At 35.6% G+C, this 15,448-nt stretch overlaps 1 protein-coding gene across 7 annotated transcripts in view; it reads left to right on the forward strand.

Moving 5' to 3' along the window:
• Mhcl (Myosin heavy chain-like) overlaps positions 1 to 15,448 on the forward strand; it is a 120,166-nt gene that overhangs the window by 22,402 nt on the left and 82,316 nt on the right. The window contains exons 1-2 of one of the 7 annotated variants that reach the window (XM_073959056.1): positions 618 to 851; positions 4,477 to 5,418. The exons of the other annotated variants lie outside the window; for them this stretch is intronic. Of the exons in view, the coding sequence (XP_073815157.1) occupies positions 4,588 to 5,418 (831 nt within the window). The 5' untranslated portion in view covers positions 618 to 851; positions 4,477 to 4,587. Of the gene's footprint in view, positions 1 to 617; positions 852 to 4,476; positions 5,419 to 15,448 lie in introns of those variants that run through there. 7 annotated transcript variants of the gene reach the window in all.

The raw sequence follows: 15,448 nt of genomic DNA on the forward strand, positions 1-15,448 counted from the left end.
TAATTATACCCTCCATCCCAATGGTTGAGGGTATAATAGTACGGTTACACTAGAGTTTTTTGCCGGGTTAACCCACTTCGAGAGGATTTATTTGACGTTTGCGCTATGGAATTGACATTTGAAATCCAAACCCACTGGGTTAATCCGCCTAAGTGTAACCGGGGTATAAAATAGTAGATTCATGTTGGTTTTGGAACAGACCACATGTATAATTCATATACGGAAATAATTCCTAACACCAAACATAGGGTCTAAGCTTGTTGACTTGTTTGTTTAGAATAAGTAAGAACGTCTGTTAGCCACGAAAAAATACATATATATGTGTATATAGATACACACAAATACACATGTCGTCGTATGTAAATTCACATCAGTGTAGGCTCCCTCTTCTGCTATTACATCTAACACGTTAAGAAATCGTCAACAACAACCATGTGTGGTGCCCCAACCATCCAGCCAGCCAGCAGGCAGACCACATACAACAAATACATTAAGAAAGCTTTTAGTGTGCTAAGATGCAGCCAGCACTCGACAACGGCAGCCGGGGTTGGGCAGTCGGCGATGATCAGATCGCGTTGATGGCATGGATCGGATTGTATGCGCGCAAAGCTGTTTGCTAGTTGTCTAGACACATCAGTATGCTTCAAACCGTCCGTGTCTATGTACGAAACTTGTCGCTAAAAACGTCATTGGTTATCAAACTCCACGTTTGCTGTGGTTAACATAAACCGAAAAAAACAGTAAAAACGATAAATGAAATTAAAAATTAATCTACAGACAGACAGAAAATCCAGTACGACGGGTCGGATGGTCGATTGATCGGTCGGTCGATCTATTACATGAGAACGAACGTGTGTACTAAATGAACTTAAAGAATTGCTCAAAGCCAAACAAAACAAAACAAATGCTCGTTGGCGATGTTATGATCACGATCGATGTTTCAATCAGTTTAATTGAAGAGGAACAATCTGCTATACCATATGAATACCAAGTTTCAAATTCCCATTGACAAATTGTTTGCATTAGCCGAGGGATATTTCTGCAGTTTCATAGACTGCGGATGATGTCTAAAAAAACGGTCATATAATAATTTCAATAAACGTCATCAGAGGGGGTGTTATATTTAGTGGCACACCTTGTGACCAGCATTATTTAGAATTGTAAAATCACGTGCATAACTGTCTAATCCAATCAATCCTAACCCAACAATCGATGTGGCCAACAAGTCTAGAAGTTCGTTTTTTTTGGAACATAAATTATTAGTTTTTGATGTGTTTTGTTAGGGTTGGTAGTAATTATTTATTAAATTATAAATTAATACGAAAATCTCATACGTAGGTATGTACATTCATATAATCCTTCTGGCGTTGGACTAGAGAGGCTGTTCGTTACCAACTGGTAAACCTTCAAATACCATGTCCAAGACGGCAAATAACAATTAGGTGTAACTCGATATTTGTTTTTTGCACACATTCGCGCGCATATATGCATACATATGTATGCACATAGATGCCTACGTGCTTACAAACATACAGTAAGTGTCAAAATAAACTTTACACCTCTCGACTATTTTTTAATTGCATTATTACACTGACTTAAGAATGTGATACATATAAAATATAAATTAAACTTTTTTAAGTATTTGGTGGTGAATTAAAATCCAGAAAATATTTGGCTCTTCAAAAATTTCCATTAGGGAATTTGTGCAGAGTTTACGCCTCAAAATAAAGTTTACACTTTTGTCAAACATAAGAAATTGTGTATTTATTAAACTTGTCGTCCCTTTATTTTTGGGTTTAAACTCATTTTCATCACATTCGAGTCTCCAAACGAGGAAGCAACAAGTTTTTGCGTTGAAATCCGGTGATATTTTCCCCATTGGTCCCGTGATACCGTTTTTGGGTAATTTTGCCATAAAATAGGGGGTTGAAGTATACGAGAACAACATTTTCAACTCATGGTGAAACGATATTAAAGACGATAGTGTAGAGTAATGGCGCTAATACCAAAGGTGTATGTAACATATGGATATGAAGCGTTCGTCCATATTATTGAATAATATGTATGTTCCTAGGATCACTCATTGTAGTTTCTAGACCTCACACCCATTGCGTACTTACAGAAAAAATGCGACAGAAATTAATTCCAACATTACCCCAGCAAAATTTGACGGAAGGGGTTCTTTGCGATGACGTGATTTCATGTCATCTTTTGCATTGGTTCAAAGGAAGTCGTGGAAGATCCGATCTTTCCATTAGGATTTGAACCAATGCAAAGGAAGTCGTGAAAGATCCGATCTTTTCATCAGCATTTGTACCCATTCCATTGATCCAATAGAGATGATGTTTGTGTGTTTATTTACACACCTGTTTATTTTCATTTTGGTATGTTCCAGTACTGCAAAAATCTACTATTTTTTACTATTTTTTCCGATAACATAAAGGAAAAATTGTTATCGTAGTAAAAATAAATAGATTCTTGCAGTTTCTGGAACAGACCAAAGTTGTTAGAACTGTCGTCGTGATGTTGTCTCACATTTCCTGCATATCAAACAACTAAAACTTCTAAACAATTGGTATCATATGAAGTCCCAACCATCGAGCTAAAAATAGAATCGGACTGCACACATTGCTATTTTAAAAGTTCCCTTGTCTGTTCTAAATCTGACATAGAATGAAATCAATTAAATCTCGCTTCTTGGAATTTGAAAAAAAAAGTCCGAAACGAAAAGGAACAAGAATCTGAAAATAAAGAAAAAACTACTTTTGGAAAGAAACAATTAAAAATAAATTAATTAAGCATAAATGGTATTTTCCATAAAAAAGTCTCTCCTCCCCGTTCGTTAAATTTTGTTCTTAGAGATCCCTAAAGCAAGCCGGGTTGTAGATCCCTACATATTTCCGTCACTAAACAAAATAGTATAAATTACCAAAATGCTGTTATAAAATAACAAAATTATAAAATAAAAGTGATTTACGAAATAAAAATACTTAAAGGAGTGCATTTGGAATCCATGTTGGAATCTGAACTGGTGATGGGAAGATAATTGAAAAAACCTTTTGTAAGATGAAAGAATATCAGTTGCGGAGAACGGAGGAAGTAATCTTTTGCGTTGCAGCGGTGGTGATTACATTGCAATTTTGGATGTAAACTTTTGAAAAACTAAACTGATAAATTAATTGTAGTTATTTCATGAATTCGTTTGAATTAATAAAGGGTTTTGTTTTTCATGAAAACCATATTTCAATACAGCATTTCCATTTTCCAAACAATATGAAAATTTCATGCCAAGGGGTTGGTGAAAATGACATGCCAAAGCATTGGTGGAAATGACATGCCAAATCATTGGTGGAAATGACATGCCAAAGCATTGGTGGAAATGACATGTCAACGCATTGTTTAAAATGACATGCTTAGGATCCAGAAAATAACGTCATCTTTTGGGGTCCACGCTCATATAAAATTCATCGATGAAGATGCTAAAAAGATGACATGCTAGATCACTTGCACCCATGATTGAATGTCATCTTTGGCATCGAACATTTTGCTGGGTACCCAAAAGCGGTACCAAGGGATCAATGAAGTAAATATCAGCGGATTACAACAAAACACTTGTTGATTTATCGTGTGGAGATTAAAATAAGTTTAGAACCCAAAATAAAGGTACACCAAGTTAAAGGAATTAAAAATTTTGCTATGTCTGACAGAAGTGAAAACTTTATTTTGACGTGTAAAATCTGCATTAATTCCCCAATAGAAATTTTGAAGTTCAAAATATTTTCTGGATTTTAATTCACCACTTAATACTTAAAAAAGTTGCATTTATATTTTATATGTATAACATCCCTATGTTATTGTAATAATGCAATTAAAAAATAGTGAAGAGGTGTAAATTTTATTTTGGCGCTCACTGTACATAAGTACATCACCAGTTAGTACTTGTGTAAGAAAGAATGAGTAGGTATTTTCCTAGATCTGGGGGAGATTTTAACACGCCAGTAAGCAAAATATACACTGAGCAAGTCAGTATTCATTGGATAGAATGGGTTTAATTCAGGTCTTGTCGTTTGGCTTTAACTCACCGTACAGACATACAAACGGAGGCTGAGACAGAAATAAAGACTCACTCAAGGTTATGATCATTGCAAGTTGATTGTTGGATCAAAGCCCACATACATAGGTACAAACATACATTCTCACATGCATAGGTGGTGTAGACGTATTGTTGTACATTTGTCTTTATTGTCAGTACAACAATAGGTACGAGTAAATATTATGCTTGAGGTGGCTTTTGTATCCGTTGAATTCTCGCTCACAGCCCTCCCAAAACCCCACACACAAATCGCAGGTTACTATTTTAGCAGATCTGGATAAAAGCAAACGTCAATTGTTAGCACTTGGCATATTTAATGATTAGGGTTATTGATGTGAATTAGTCAATATAATTAGATCTGTACAACAAATTTACTATGAAAGATAACTAACTACCACCAACTACCGACAAGTGATCAATGAAAATGAATAATACAAGTGGAGCCGCTTAATGAAGATATCTATCAACAATTGGAGAAGATAAAGATTAGGAAAATGTTTGTGCTTCCTAAAAGTTTCGAGCATACATTACGCTCGCCAATTGTGCCAGCTACCCCAAATAATCCGGGCTCGGGACTTAATCCAGCATTTCACAAAGGATGTATCGGCAAGGCACATGCGTGCGGCACAATGAAGTCAAAACTTTTAAAACCCATACCTCCACCACGGCCAGACAAATTACCCCGTAAAAATAGTATTAGTTCAGAAACAGTCAGCGATAGTGGATCCGAAAAATCCACACTCATTTGTCAAACGACAAACAATGGTGGTTCCAGCACCCCAGAAGATCAAGTCACAATAAGAAAATGTTCGGAGAATTCATTGCATATTGCCAAAAGGAATACTAATCACACAACCTCACCGCTACCACCAAAAAGAAATAAGTCTACTGCCCCTCAACCACCGTCTATGCTTAATAGAACGGCCAGCATACGTTCCATACAGCGAATCCGCCTACACAGTGACGGTGACAAAAGTCCCGACTGCAGCAATTCGACTCTGGCGACAACAACATTTGAACGCACTCAAAAAAATCGTAGCTTTCGTTTGAATAAATCAAACATGTCCAGCAAAACTGGTACACCGCCACCACCACCGCTGTCGTCGCAACCGTCAAATATCCGACCACCATGGAATAGTGCCGCAGCGGGTGCAAAATCTCCATCACCATCTACTCTCTTGAACAATCGGATATTTCGTTCATCATTAAGGCGACGCAATGATGCTGTTCAATGGCAACTGTTGTGGGAGCGTTCGATGCAAATGCGTGGTCCCACAACCAGCTGCGGTCTCTATAAGAATTTCGATGAGACAATTAAAATGAAGGTTTGTTTGTTGATCTGCAAAGTTTTAATACATAGTGAATATAATTCTCTTTTAAACTAAAATGTATGAATTCTGCGATTCCCAATATTGAAACAGTATTGGGAGTTTACATACAAGGAATACTTTCAAAGTACAATTGGAGGTGCTTTTATTTGGTTGTTTAAGAGCAATGCGATCTACTTGCATGTACTAATTTATTAAACATATTAACCTATCCTTAGCATCGAAAGTATTTTTTGACAGTGTTATAGTATAAAATAATCTATATTATTCATTCAAATAATCTATGTTATCATCATATCATATCATATGGAGGTTGGGTTCCGATCAGAAAAGATACAATTACTTATTAATGTAATAAAATATACCCGATTTTGTAGCTGTTCCTTAGGACTCAATAACAATATGATCATTTAACATGATGATGGGATAAGATTAACGGATTAAACAGACCTATACTTTTTTGTGAAAATTGGTCAAAATTATAATATAATGTCTACGAGGGCTACTATAAAAGTTTCTGGCCTAATAATAAAAATCATCAAAACTAGTTTTATTGTTTTCTAAAGTATTCTCCAGCATGATTTATACAATTCTGCATGCACTCATCTTTTTTTTCCAAATTTCTTGCTGCCAAGTGTTTATATAAATAATATCGAATATAAGCTGGTGGAAGAACATGTAGCATGGCGATCTTGCATTATCAGTTCACGCACGGCTTCATGGTCTTCTGGCAATACAATCATGTTTGGGATACCTTAAGTTGACCTTGAATTGAATCGAATCCCAGCAAAATGTTTGCCTCCAAAGATGCAGTTAAATCATATGTACTGGTGATCTGGAAGTGCATCAAATTATGCATTTTCATTATCGAATTTATCACTCCATTAGCACTGCATTTTAATTAACCCTTCGGCGCTGCATTTTAACTATCCCTTTAGAATCACATTTTAACTAACCCTTTAGGGTAGAATAGGATGAAGTCCAATTTGCATCCAAAGCACGTGTTTTGATGCAGTGCTTTGGATTGAATTTAAAGGCACTCTTCGGAATTTTTTTATGCAGTTCAAAGATGCAATAAAAATGCAAGCCATTGCAAACTATCCCAAAATAATTAGAAGAATTTATTGTTTGTGTAAAACAATAATAATAAGAACTTTATTACATTAACACAGATTATGAAATTTCTTCATTAAATTCAATCGCAACTGAGTTTGTTTCGTCCGCTCTCCGTTTAATCCAAGTTGAAATGTTTTTGCTTCATACGAACGGAATGCCTTTTTCACGACTCCCTTGAACTGCATCCGTATGCAATTTAAATGTAAGAAATGGATGTCAATCGTTGGATCGCATCCAAATGCTGTTAAAATGTAAGGAATTGGAGCGACTTTTTCACGACTCCGATTGAATTCCTTCCAAATGCTATTAAAATGTGAGGAAAGGATGTCATTCATTGGACCGCATCCGAATGCGCTTAAGATGTAAGGAATGGAGTGCTTCTTTTACGACTCTGTTTGAACTTCATCAAAACATGCCGTGAAAGAACTAGTCTACATTGCACTACTTCCAAGTTATTTTGCTGGGATTGAATTCAATATACCAGTTTTTCACAATGCTATGGGATAGTGATTCATCGCCATACAATGATTTAAGTTTATCGATGCACTCTTGCCGTTGTAATCCATGTCGAAAGTTGTGAAAAATGATCGAAAGAAAATGTTCACAAATTGATTTTTTCAAGCCACTGTAAAAAAAGAAACACGTGTTCGTACGTCAAAACGTACTGAGTACGTTTATGCTAAAAGTCAAACTTTCCAATGGATATACACGTGGTGTTGCCTAGGACAGAAACTTATATAGTAGACCACGTAAGTTACATTTGGAGGAGGTAATAGTTTAGGTCAAGGAACATGTCAATAATTTTGGATAATGATCGGATAGTATTTGGCGGGTGAAATTGACCATATCTTTAGTGTGAAAATAGACGAATTTTATAAATTTCATCCTAAACTAGTTCAAATAATTTTTGCCAGGCAGGGTATATTACTAATGACATCTCTGGCGGAGGTACAATCACTGTAGTAATAGTCGCATATTTCTACGTAAATAATTTCAAATTGCAATTACAATTTTTCCATAATGGGAAATTAATAAAATATGCAGATAAATATTAACTCAACGTTTTTGTTTTTGAAATTGCATTGTTGCCACAGGTGTTTATCGATTGGGAAAACAAACATATACGGAACGATACATGTCACAGGCAAATTGTTTGCTTGCTACTTCTATAACATGGGTAAACAAATGACAATGACAGTAATATTTCCTCATAGTGACACATGCTGTGTAAAAGGCGATAGTCAGGACTGCCAAAGTTTTATGCCAGAATTATCCAAAAGAGGTACCACTGGCTCGAATGTGATGAAAAGAAGTTCAGGAGCCAAAATTAAGCCACACCAAGTTAAAGAAATAAAACATTTCTTAAGCAAAAGTGTAAACTTTCTTTTGGCGCCTAAAATGTTGGCTTTTTTATTAAATCTTTGGGGGTTATCATGAATGAAATTTCCCCGTGAGTTTCGTCTTTCCGCCGTTGCAACTTAAGGGAGAAAGTGAAAAAAATCACGGGCAATTGCCGTTCATGATAACCCCCTTTATTTATTTCCTAACCCAGCAAAATGTTCGATGCCAAAGATGCCATTCAATCATGGGTGCAAGTGATCTGGCATGTCATCTTTTTAGCATCTTCATCGATGAATTTTATATGAGCGTGGACCCCAAAAGATGCTATTCATTTTTGGATCCAAAGCATGTCATTTACACCAATGCGTTGACACGTAATTTTCACCAATGCTTTGGCATGTCATTTCCACCAATGCTTTGGCATGTCATTTTCACCAACCCCTTGAAATGACATTATCATTACACCGAGAGTTTAAACATCGTTGGTTGTGATTTCGAGTCTCCGACAACATCAACCCTATTGTAGGTAATTAATCTAATATATTTAGAAAAATTTCTATAAATAAAAACACAAAATTCATCTCTATGGAATGGGTTCAAATACAGATGAAAAGATCGGATCTTTCAAGACTCCCTTTGCATGGGTTCAAACGCTGATGGAAAGATCGGATCTTTCACGACTTCCTTTGCATTGATTCAAATGCTAGTGAAAAGATCGGATCTTTCACGACTTCGTTTGAACCAATGCAAAACATGCCATGAAATCACGTCATCGCATGGAACCCCTTCCTTCAAATTTTGCTGGGTAATGAAACTTTTCATATTTTATACGAATCATGTTCCTATGTCGGTGTAATAATGCAATTAAAAAATTGTTGAGAGGTGTAAAGTTTATTTTGACGCTCAATGTATTGTTTATGTCGTTACCCAGCAAAATTAAATGGAAGTGGTTCCATGTGAAATTACCCAGCAAAATGTTCGATGCCAAAGATGCCATTCAATCATGGGTGCAAGTGATCTGGCATGTCATCTTTTTAGCATCTTCATCGATGAATTTTATATGAGCGTGGACCACAAAAAATGCTATTCATTTTTGGATCCAAAACATGTCATTTTCACCAATGCTTTGGCATGTCATTTTCACCAACACTTTGCAATGACATTATCATTACGTTGGTTGTGATTTCAAGTATCCGACAACATCAAGCCCATTGTAAATAATTAATTTTATATATTTAAAAAAAATGTGTATAAATAAAAACACCAAATTCATCTCTATTGTATCGATGGAATGGGTTCAAATGCTAATGAAAAGATCGGATCTTTCACGACTTCCTTCGCATAGGTCCAAATGCTGATGAAAAGAACGGATCTTTCACCACTTCCTTTGCATTGGTTCAAATGCTAATGAAACAAGTAAAAAAGGTATACCCTCAGCCTGTGTATATTGAAATACTTTTTTCCCAAAAAAACGTATGTATTTAGGGGGTTTTCAATATTTTGGGCGTATGAAGCGACAAAAGTATACGAAAAACTTAATATCGCTGTAAACAGGGCCACTGGGAAACCCTTCGGTAAAAATCTCCAAAGGATCCTCGAAGAGACCCTTAACCACACAAAAATGTTGAACATTTGTGTGGTTGGTACCACAAGGATTGGACAGATAGGACCCAAATTTGAACATAAACTAAGTTTCGACAATATTTAGAGATCAAAAGTTTGGACCAAATCGGTTGTTACGTCTATGAGAAATCGCGCGTACCATTTTAGCGAATATTTTCGAACTTTTGTGGGGAAGGTACAAGAAGAAGTGGACCTATAAGCACCACCTTCGAATTTCATCTAATATTCGAAGAAATATTACAATATCCAAAGTGTGGATGAACGCAGTATTCGGTTCGAGATCTCCACCCACTACATATGGTGCCATAGGGGTTTTTACAACTTTCGGGCTGTTTTCTGAAGAAGTATGGACTTGCCTCTAAAAAAAATTTTTCTGTCGTAATTGAGGCAGCGAATGCAAAATGCTTCAACAAAAACTAAAGTGATTCGAGATCAGGTCTTAAAGTGAATTTATCCAAAATTTTGTGTGGGAGGTACTCGAAGGAGTGGACCGATTGAGTCCATATTCGAACCAAATCGGTCACTCCCATCAAGAGTTATCGTAGGAGGTACCTAAAGGAGTGGGCCGATATGGCTTATCTCCGAACTTAAACTAAGTTTGAACAAAATATTACGAAGGCCACATTTTGGACCAAATGGGCAGATCCGTTCGAGAGTTATCTTTCGCTCCAACCACTACACACGGTGTCATAGGGTTTTCTCAGGAAGTATGGACTTACCCCTGATGAAACTTATACCGTCGTATGGGAGGCAATGAATGTACAAGTAGCTACAACAAAAATCATAGCGATTCGAGAGCAGATCCTAAACTGAACTTTTCCGAAATTTTGTGGAGGAGGTACCGGAAGGAGTGGACCGATATAACCCATCTTCGAACTTAAACTAAGTTTGGACAAAATAGTACGAAAGCCAAACTTTGGACCGAATCGTTTGATCCGTTCGCGAATTATCGTGCGCACCAGCCAGACAGACAGACGGACGGACATGGCTAAATCAACTCCAAATTGTCTGAAACACATTTCGTCCAAACATACTTGGGGTCAAAAACCATTATTTCGATGAGGCACATTTTGTCCGTATAAAAGTGTATATACCCTCGTTAGCATAAATGCTGAGGGTATAAAAAACGGTTGATGAATGTGTTATGCCAAATTTACACTTGCGCTCCAAAATCCACTGGATTTCACGAAATCCTGAAATACACCCCGGTGTTTACACTTATTGTTTGTTGATTTCAAACATATCACAATGATCAAGGTAGATGCATATGCGCAGCTGATCGAACATGAATTTTCAAAACAAGTTGTTGTAAATTGAATTAATCATCAAAAATATACGACAATATAGAACTTTACAACTTTATTTGGAAAATTATAGTAAAATTATCTATATATCGTATTGTTACGGAATTAGATTTAACTAATGTCCGTGTAGACGTTGTTTTATTCCCCGATACGATTTGTACCAAATAAAACAGGGTTCGTTTTAGATTACGTTTCTACAATGCTTTATTTACTTTATTACACTTATTCAGAACCGACTTTAATTACAAAGCACACAGCAAGTCTCTAGTTAGCACGCAGCTCTTATTTAACCGATCTGTTCAGTTCAACGCTTAAAACACAACTCAACTCAATGTTGCCATTCGTAACTCTATTTATACCCAAAATCTCCTTGGTCTAGAAATATCTAGAACATATGGCAACCTCTCGAATCTGTGCAGCGAACACACAGACGCACATTCGCACTAAGCGAACAACCATACTCACATACATACAAGTAGACAAGCACAGTAATGACGTAATTACAACAACGAAATACAAGAAGTAGGAACTAAACGATAATTACATTATTATGGCAAAACAAACAAAAGAACATTAACAAAAGGTAATGTAACGACTAGAATGATGAAGAGAGTTCTACATGGTAGTTGTTGTTGCTTAAATAAAGTAACTGCGTAATAAAAACTTTACGTTACAATTCAAATTTTTAAATTAACGGAAATTAAACTAAACTAACTTAAACCTATCAGTTACATTCGTAACAGTATTAATTGTGTATAGTACTAACTAATGAAAAAATAAAAAAAATGATTTTATTATTGAGACATCATAATAATACATTGTGATAGATAAAAATTGTGCTCAAAACCTGCACAATATTAGTACTTGCAGTAGTTTTCCGTTTAGTGCTAAAATACGGTCCCGTACTCCGAAATCTTGCAAGACTTGCACTTCTCTTTAAACAAAAATAGCGCCGAATAAGACCCTCTTCTCCTGTTTTCTGCCATACAATTTTAGCCTAGTAGAAACTAGCAGCAAGCATGTTCATTGACATCTAATATGATAGCTGATACGTTGATTTTGACATTTATGCTAGAATTTTTACAATTTCCGTCATATTTCCGTATTTTTAAACAAATTGTATGGGGAAGCAATTTTTGACAATTCGCTCTTTTTTCTAACATTACCATTAAAAAGTACGGGAACACAATGAAAAATAGCATTGTAACAAAGTAATTTAATATTTTTTCACATTGTTTACAAATTTTGATACTAAAATTTTTTGTTGCAGCAATTGACCATCTACCTTGTTTATTGTGATACGTCAAATGTGTTGTAACTTTTGGTATATTTGTAGGCAAAAACAGGGTTGTATATCATGTTTACTGTGATTTCGATGTTGATTTCGCTGAAATCACGAAATGAGATGATTTCATTTTTGTATGCGAAATCATGATAAATTTTGCTTGATTCCGCGCGAAATCACGAAACGCCTTCGAAATCACGAATAATGTTCTTTAACAATTCGTTATATAGGGATTATTTTGTGTGAGAATTTCCACTTGTGTATTAAAAAGACTTCGTTATATAGAAGTATTCGCTATAGAAAGGTTAAAATAGGTGAAAGAAAATGTGTGGGAAAAAGTTGTGTTTTCAATTTTTAATTGTTATAGAGAAAAAAATCGCTATTGGGAAGTATAGAGGAGTTTGACGGTATTTTATTCTTATTTAGTTCACTCCTGCTCCAATAGTTTTTGCGGAAGTTCTCATTTATGAAATGAATCAATATTAAAACGCAAGAACAACAACAACAATTGCAGCAATCATTATTCCACTCCAAACAGTGAGGAGTGAGTCCATCCACACTTAGTTAATTTGTTGTCTCTTCTTTCGTTGCCATTATGGGCAGCCCCACAGACACGCTCGCAGTCAGTCAGTCAGTCAATTATGTGGTAACACAAATACCTTTACATGAAAACGCAACCGATACAAATATATCAACAAATGTGTGTGCGGTACTACGATATGATTAACGAATGAAGTTGTCGCCAGAAAAAAAAATACTTTTTCCAAATTTATTAAAGTGGGTGTCAGAAGCAATGACCCTATTGCGAATTGTGAATGCTCAAGAAAATAATTGTACCTAGCTCGCATTTTAAATGTGCAGACAAGACGTAAATCGAACATCTTACGGATAGAACCTGGATGTTATAAGATAAAATTCAATACGTTTTTATAAGAACAAACGGTTTCCAAATTATTTATTTGAAAGTTTTGCCTAATAGGGCGAAGATCATATTATTTAAGGTACAATTTATTATACAAAATACTTAAACTTATGACTAAAAATAAATACGTAATAATAATTCGATGCTACGCTATGGGATTTTTATAATAATTATAATTTCATTTCATATTTTTGATATTCGCAATAAACTATTTGCCCCCCAATGTACACTGTGTCCACCACTTTAATGTTCGCACACATATTGGCTGGTATTCATTATCTTTGTGCTTTGTCTTTTTAGGCGCGTGTGTGTTTTCTTAGTATCTGACATAAAGGGGCGCAAATAACTGTGACTATGGATCCATCCGTTCGCAGGCATACTTTTGTGGTCAATGGACTTTATTCTAACGTTTGTTTTGCTTCATTTGGGAATTATGTCGGTGTGTCTATTAAATGCTATGAATGACATTAGCCATTAAAAGGGTCGCCTAAATTTGTTAATTATGATGCACCGTTATTTGGAGAATGTTTGCCTATGTTGCGCTATCGGTTTTGAACAATACTAATTAATGAGATGGAATCACGAACATTGCTCATTTGCTGTTTAATACAGCAAATATTTAATTATATTTAGAAGTTCTTTTGCTTCCGTTTCGTTCAATTTTAATTTTAATAATAAAAATTATAAATAAATTATTTAACATATCAATAGGCAATTCTAGTCTGTTATCATTTGTTTAAATTTAATACAGTTCGCCCTTCCCCACGGTGGTTAGTTTTAGCTACTGAAGTCGTTCCATCCATTACCCATCAATACAAATTAATAGGGCCATGGGCGTAGCCAGGAATAGCTAGGGAGGGGCAGCTGCTGTTTAATAATTCTATAATAAATATATTAAATAATTATCGTAGATTGAATAATCTCAAATTTAAATTGAAAATGTCATTCCCGTGTTCCTTTTGTCACTGCCGTGGTTAGAAAATACCCACGGTAATGAGCACACGGTAATGATGGAAACGTTACTATTCTTGGATTTAAATGTGCAAATCTTAAAATTTTGTATAAAATATAAAATATTTTAATACAGACCAAAAAAATGAACATACCTATTTATACCATCAATTTGCAAATTATAATATACCTAAATAAAGGGAAAAAATACTCACCACGGGAATGAAAACAAGTAAGAAAAGCGTTAAGTTCGGTCGGGCCGAACTTTTTATACCCTCCACCACAAATTTCAGCCATTTCGGTGGATTAATGTGACCACAACCTTCAAAATGCCGAAATTCGGAAGGTACCGTTCTATGGGGGCTGTATGATGGCGTGGACCTATACCTACAAATTTCTGGGGGAAAGTTTTATACGCCTAAAGAAGACTAAATACCAAATTTCAGCCATATCGGTGTGATAATGAGGCTAAAACGTTCAAAATATCGAAAATCGGGAGATATTGTATTATGGGGGCTATATCAACACGTGGACCTATATAAACATTTTGTGGTAGAAATGTTTCTTAGCCTCTGGAAACACAAAATACAAAGTTACAACCGATTCTTTGGTCAAATGGGTCTAATACATTCAAAATATATTAAAATGACGCGTACTTTATAAGGGGTCTTATGTGGGGACTATACCAAAACGTGGACCTATATAACCCAACTTTGGTAAGAATGTTTTCTGGCCTCTGAAGACACAAAATACCAAATTACAACCAATTCTGTGGTCAAATGGGTCTAATACATTCAAAATATATTAAAATGACGCGTACTTTATATGGGGCCTTATATGGGGGCTATACCAAAACGTGGACCTATATAACCCAACTTTGGTAGGAATATTTTTTGGCCTATGGAGACACAAAGTACCAAATTACAACCAATTCGGTGGTAAAATGGGCCAAATATCTTAAAAATTTCTTAAAACGACGACGCGTCACGCGTCATTTTGTATGGGGGCTATACGAAAGCGTGGACCTACATAGCCCGCTTTCAATACCAAAAGTCCTACGTAAATATAACATATTTTCCCAAAATTTCATCAACCTACGTCAATCCGTTCGGACGCTAGAGTGATTTCCACAGACGGACAGACGGATAGACGGACGGACATGGCTATATCGATGTAGAATTGCACGCTGATCAAGAATATATATACTTTGTGGGGTCTACAATGATTTTTTCGAGTAGTTACAAACGTAGTGACAAACTTAATATACCCCCATCCTATGGTGGAGGGTATAAAAATTTAAGGAACATGCACCAAAAACACTAAACTCTTCAACACTTCTCAAACAAATGACTCATTTTTCACTTCTGTCGATTATCTTTAAAACTAACGTGAATTGTCGTTACATTGACAGATTACATATAACCAAAAAAACCGGTTTAAATCATTTTTTTAATTAACAAATTGGCCCACGGGAATGACAAAAAA

The sequence above is a fragment of the Musca autumnalis genome, unplaced genomic scaffold (assembly GCF_047663935.1).
Source record: "Musca autumnalis isolate F117 unplaced genomic scaffold, ASM4766393v1 scaffold_1, whole genome shotgun sequence".
NCBI classification, from domain to species: Eukaryota; Metazoa; Arthropoda; class Insecta; order Diptera; family Muscidae; genus Musca; species Musca autumnalis.